Below are 6,209 nucleotides of genomic sequence, written 5' to 3'. Positions count from 1 at the left end.
CCTGGGGCCCCGCGCCGACATCCACCCGCTGGTAAGCGGCCGGGCGGGACGGGACGGGACGGGACGGGGGCAGGGAATGGGGTAGGGAACGGAGAGGGACGGGGCGAGGGGGACAGCGGAGTTGGGTTGGAAGGAAACAGCGCGGGGTCCCCTCGCCGGGCAGCCTCGGGCAGCGGGGGAAGAGCCGAGTTGGGGCTGAAGGGAACGGGATCTCGCGGCGAACTCCGAGTCCGCCCGGAGCATCGCTGTCTCCTATTGCGCTGGTGGTGGAATTAGCAGCGTGCCCGTAACCATCCCTCTGGCATTTCAGCTCCTCCCGAGGTAAATCACGTTACAAAGCTCCAAGATGTTTTTATTATTGTTATTTCATTTTTTAATGACGTTGAAATTATTCGATAATGCAGTCAGAGAGACAGCACAACTTGCAATGTAAGCACAGACGGACCGGGGTCCGGTGCCGGTGATACCGCAGCCCCCGGCCACAGATTGCCGCACTCTCAGCACCTCTCAGTGCTCAGGAAAGTTTTCCTCTTAAGGTCTCATAGGTTGTTCGGGAGTAAAAAGGAAGGACTGGGGCTGTTCTGTGTGCAGAGTTCAGAGCACTGAGCGCATCTGCTTGAAGTGCTTGCTCTGAAAGGAAGGACTCGCTGGTAACCACAGTAGGTTTATAGCATTCTTAGGATGGTTCTGAAGTTCTGTTTACATTGTATATATTGCTCTGCATACATTCAAATATTCCAGATTTCAGTGAAGCTTTGGCTTTAATGCTAACCAGAAAGAAGTGGCAGCTTGCCCTTTTGGAGGAGGGCTGTGTGTTTGTTGTGGGTGTCTGTATATGTAGACATTCTCCTTTGCATACTTTCAGCAGTTATTCAAGAATTACATTTCCACCCGTTAGCAACACTTATTAGTTTAAATGGGAAAAGAAGCAACGTGCCATAACATGTATTTCTTATCCGGGTACAGTTTCTGGAGACAAATGTTTCTTGATACTGGTGCCTGGTAACATCAGAACTGATTTTATCATGTTGTATCTGTAAGATATAGCCTGGTCATTCACATACTTGAGATGGCGTACGTTCATTTGGCAATAGGCTATTTAAACTTATTGAGAAGGGAAGAACAGATTTATTCTTGCTTTGACTTAGATCAATTTCAAAGGCAGGCTGAAGCTGAGATCACATTCGGTTTATTGCACAAGTATAGCGTAATAGAAATAAGCATGGAGTGTGTGATAAAATAAATCATTGTGTTGCAAAGTACAGAAGTCCATTTCATTTTCTTGTGATCGTATCAAAAATTGTGTGCCAATTTCTCAGGATAAAAGTGAGCTCAGCAGACAGGTAAGATCAGAGGTAGTGAGAGATGGTCAGAGAGATGTTAAGAGAAAACTGTGCTGAGATTTAGTTTCACACTTTTCAAACAGTTTGAGATCCTTAGAGAACATCATCCAGACAAAATAACTGTTTTCATTACTGAAAAACTTGATGATTTCTTCTTTTTGCAGCTGAAGAGTTTGGTTTCACAAGTAAACTCCCCAACACAACAGAGATGGGAGCTAATATGTATGTTACTATTAACTGGTTACCTGATATGTGTGCAAGTGCTGAAAACTTTTGTAACTCCTATCCTGAAAAATTTTCTTTACAGTCAAACACAGCTCAGGATGTTTTTCCTCTTTCTGATTATCACTGCTTTCTAAGTCAAGCCAGCAAAACCAGATGTTTGATTCTGCCTAAGAAAGTCTGTAGTTCTTCATTTGGAATTGGCACGCGTTTGAAAGGTCTGCTCCATAAATTAAAACAAATTGTATTATACAAAAATACAGCCTTTAGAGCCATGCACTGCGTTGAAGGTGCAGAACAGTATGATACAGCTGGCATCTTTGCAACAGTGATGCCATTTGATTTATTCCAAGTATCATAGAATCATAGAATGGTTTGGGTTGGAAGGGACCTTTAAGATCATCTTGTTCCAACCCCCTGCTGTAGGCAGAGACCTCCCTCTAGACCAAGTTGCTCAAAGCCCCATCCAGCCTGGCCTTGAGTGCTTCCAGGGAGGGGGCATTCACAACCTCAAAGCTTCACGGAATCATTTGAGTTGGAAAAGGTCATCTAGTTCCACTCCCCTGCTTCTTTTGTAACATAACTGTTACTTTTAATGACGCACATTTATTATGTAGTGAACCTCAACTGGTTTATAAATTCCCACTATTAAACACAGTAGCTCATAAAAATTCACCCTGGTAATGGAGAGGCAAGAGCTATCTTTGAAACAGAATCCTAGAGATGGCCTTGGCATGCAGGAACAACAGCCCAGCTTGTATCCCCTCCCTTAGAGTGGGTATTGCCAGGTCCTTCACGAAAGCATATGAAAAACTTCAGGTGCTGACACAAAGAGTAGTCCTTCCAAGGCGCTCATAAAGAGAAGCTCCCTTGTGGTCTTTTAAAAAGAAGAGGAGCTAAGACAAGGTGTTTGTTACTATCGAATCACCCTTAGTAAACCACATCCGTTTTACAGGCATGTACACTAGAATGTGAAGGAAAGCTGCCTTCTGCCAAGGCCTGGGAGACCTGCAAGGAGATGCTGCAGCTGACAAAACTGGACCTCTCTGAGGATGGAAACGCTGCTCCAGGAGACAAAAAAGAGCTGGATGAGAACCATCTGCTTACCAAGAAATATGGGGGCTTCATGAAGAGATACGGGGGTTTCATGAAGAAAATGGATGAGCTCTACCACCCAGAGTCAGAGGATGAAGCTAATGGAGAAGAGATACTGGCTAAGAGGTACGGAGGGTTCATGAAGAAGGACTCAGATGACGATGCCCTGGCTAATTCCTCTGATCTGCTGAAGGAGCTTTTAGGAGCAGGGGATAACCCTGAAGCGGCGCATTACCGAGGAATAAATGAAAATGATGGAGACGTCAGCAAAAGATACGGCGGCTTCATGAGAAGCATAAAGCGCAGTCCAGAACTGGAAGATGAAGCCAAAGAGCTGCAAAAGAGATACGGTGGTTTCATGAGAAGAGTGGGGAGGCCAGAGTGGTGGCTGGATTACCAGAAACGGTACGGCGGCTTTCTCAAGCGCTTCGCTGATTCCATTCTCCCTTCAGAAGAAGATGGGGAAACTTATTCCAAAGAGGTCCCAGAGATGGAAAAGAGATACGGTGGATTTATGAGATTTTAATACCTTTCCCGTTATCCCTTTTGTCCTAAATGAGAGAGACTGCCTTATTGGTCATAACTTATTGTAATGTGTTGCTTGTACTGTACAGTTTTTTTACTGTCCTGGTTAATGATGCAACCTGTGATCTGTTGTTCCAGGTCCTGTGTTCTTTCAAGTCAAATAACTAATTTCTGGTTTAGTCAAGTTTCAGTCTGTGCTGTAGTTTCCACGCTAAAATGATTTTGATTACTGTATTCATTTTCTTTAAACAGGAGGTACATCTACAGTAGAATTGCTTTACTGTATATACAATAAATTCTTCATCCTAACTGCATCAATTCTGAAATGCTTTTTTTTCTGTGATTTAATCAAACATATCATTTTTTTCTTAACGGTGAGCGTAGTAATGCCAACACGTTCTGTAATTACAGAATTTGTACTGCACACACAACACCTGAAATAAATTTTTGTTTTTAGTTTTCTCATCGACTTAGAATACCAGAATAATAAATATATGCTCTAAAGAGGATATTATTGTATTTGCTCTATCTGCTCTCATTTTAACCAATTAGCTGAATTCATTGTCCTTAACCATTTCACGTGAAAACAGTTCATAAACATCTTTTACTTAAAGCTCTAAAAACATTTCTCTAGTTTGCAACACAGTGCCACAGTTGTTTAGTGACAGCTGTTGCATTCATCCCACGTAAGACTGTATGTTTGGCCTTTAAGTTACAGACACTGACTCAAGAACAGTAGGTGAATTGGTGCACACTAAACATGACCAAAAACTTCATAAAAAAAAAATCAAAATTCTATTTACGGAGCACCTGACAAATGGTTTCCTACAGAGCAGCTTTCTGTTTGATTCCTCAGCTGGTATAAAGCACTTTTACATTACTGAAATACGGGAAATTGCTGGTCAGTCTTGTCTATTTCAAATGAAGACAGTGTAAGTATATATGAGAATAAACAGGAAACCCATCACCAGTCTTTCAGCATTTACACTGAAGGGCAGCTCCCACCCCCATTTATGCTTCCTTGTATATTTCTGCCTGACTATTCCCTTAGCTTCCTAGAGCAGGTGTCAGCACTTTTCCCTCACCTACGGCTGCTCGTTACCTCCCACACATTAATGTGATAAAAATCTCCTTATCCACGCATACTGACAATAATTTCAGGCAAGACATTTAAAACCATAGGTCTTACACTTAACATTTATATAGACAAAATTCTCAAAGCTGTTTAAATATTTGACTACTACTGAAATAATTTGTGGGAGCTAGATGTCTAAAACCACCTCTGGCTCTGGGCTTGGTATCTGTAACTTAGATTTGCACAGTAATTCCTACTGACATAGAAAGCAGCTTAAGGGTCTGATTTTAAATTCAAGACAACAGGGTTTTCTAGGTACTCAGTACTTTTAAACACTAGTCTGTAGTGAAGTGTCCAAATACACACTTATAAGCCTAATAGTTGTGATAATTTTTGGCTTGGCCTTCAGAGAATTCTCTGAAGCAGCCAAAATCCTGCCCACTCACAGGTGAAGAATGTGGAATGGGCTCCTGGAACACATCAGCTTGTAGAGTTTCATCCAGAAGGACTTCAGGCTGTGCCACAATGCCAGCCAGGTCACGGAGGGCATGCATCAGCAGGTGTGCTTGAAAATCACACTCCATAAGGAACTAAAATCACAATGCAGTTTCTCTCTTATATTCCAACATTTATTCACTTCTCCCTAAAGCTCACTTCCAATTTAGCTTAAGAGAGGTTTATGCGCAGTTTGTAGCTGAAATGAGCACTGCTGCATAGATTTGGCAGTGGCAAAAGGTTTACCAGCTGTTGTCACCCATCCCTCACAGTTAACAATTTTATGATTTAAGGAGGAATGAAACTCCCAAAATTGAAGTGATCTAGCATGGATCTTGCAGAATGAAGTATTTTCATCTAAACTTTTTCTCTTATTTTACATAGTAAGAAAGAACTTTACATTAAGTACCTCTAACTGGATGTAAGAGTGAGAACATCTCACTCTTGGTCCATGTTCTATATAGATCCCATAATTTTCCTCTTATAGAACATCCCCGGGATTGTCAATTCTCCAGATGATTATTGAGACAGCTGTATAGCTCTACTGAAATGAAAGTAGAAAAGAGGAAAGCCTGGTATCTGGAAAGAACATTGATTACGAGAATATTCTCAAGGAAGAAATGCCACCCTGTGACCAAAAACCAGATTCTACGTTTCCTCTCCCTGGCTTTTATCATTGTTCTTGGCACCTTTACATGGCAGTCAGTATCCAGAGTTAAGCCACATGTGATATCACTGGTCTGAATACTAAGTATAACAAAAACTGAATATGAACAACAATATGTGGAAGGATCCAGTCCTGCCAAAGGGCTTAATGCTTCTGCATTAGGAAGAAAAAGAAATTGAAAGAAAAAAAATAGTCTAGTTGAGGTGGGGCAAGGATGAGCTGGGCTTTTTAATAGGAACTAACTAAAGCAAGGATGCAAAAAAGGATTTCCTGAACCAAATGAAATTCACATAGGGGGGTAGATCATGAGTGAGAGATAAGCTAATGCGTAGAATGGTTTCTGAATGCAACACTGCATGCAGCTGGAGCTCTGCCTTAAAGCATAAGCTGAAATCTTGAGATAATGAGGAAAGGTCACTGTGCTATTCCCACATCTTACTTTGTGCGTTCTCAGATGAGCCTGGCAGATTCTATTAGATGAAACATGCAGAGCACAACTTTGAATTTCCTATATTTTTACTGTTAAACTATATTTAATATGTAGTGCAATATACAATAAATATAAATAACTATTAAAACGTTATTACAAAAATTACTTCGTAATTATTTGTAGGTATAATTATAATACTTTATAATCGTTTATAAGCATTTCATAAATACAAGAAATTATAACATAAATGTTCACTATTTCAGATAATGCTTCCCCAGATAGAATATTTGTAAGAACACAAATATGTTGTAATTCGACACACTGAAACAGTTATTATTAAACTATTAAATATTATTA

General features: G+C 40.9%; 1 protein-coding gene across 1 annotated transcript; it reads left to right on the top strand.

Moving 5' to 3' along the window:
- Window positions 1–6: 6 nt before the first annotated feature.
- On the top strand, window positions 7–3,503 carry PENK (proenkephalin). The gene is made up of 2 exons (XM_003205060.4): window positions 7–31; window positions 2,521–3,503. Exon 2 carries the CDS (start codon window positions 2,584–2,586, stop codon window positions 3,184–3,186), a length of 603 nt encoding a protein of 200 aa, XP_003205108.3. The 5' UTR covers window positions 7–31; window positions 2,521–2,583; the 3' UTR covers window positions 3,187–3,503.
- Window positions 3,504–6,209: the final 2,706 nt, after the last annotated feature.

The sequence above is a fragment of the Meleagris gallopavo genome, chromosome 3, assembly GCF_000146605.3.
Source record: "Meleagris gallopavo isolate NT-WF06-2002-E0010 breed Aviagen turkey brand Nicholas breeding stock chromosome 3, Turkey_5.1, whole genome shotgun sequence".
Taxonomy (NCBI): Eukaryota; Metazoa; Chordata; class Aves; order Galliformes; family Phasianidae; genus Meleagris; species Meleagris gallopavo.
The sequence above is the reverse complement of the archived record's forward strand: the minus strand, read 5'-3'. Positions and strand labels throughout refer to the sequence as shown.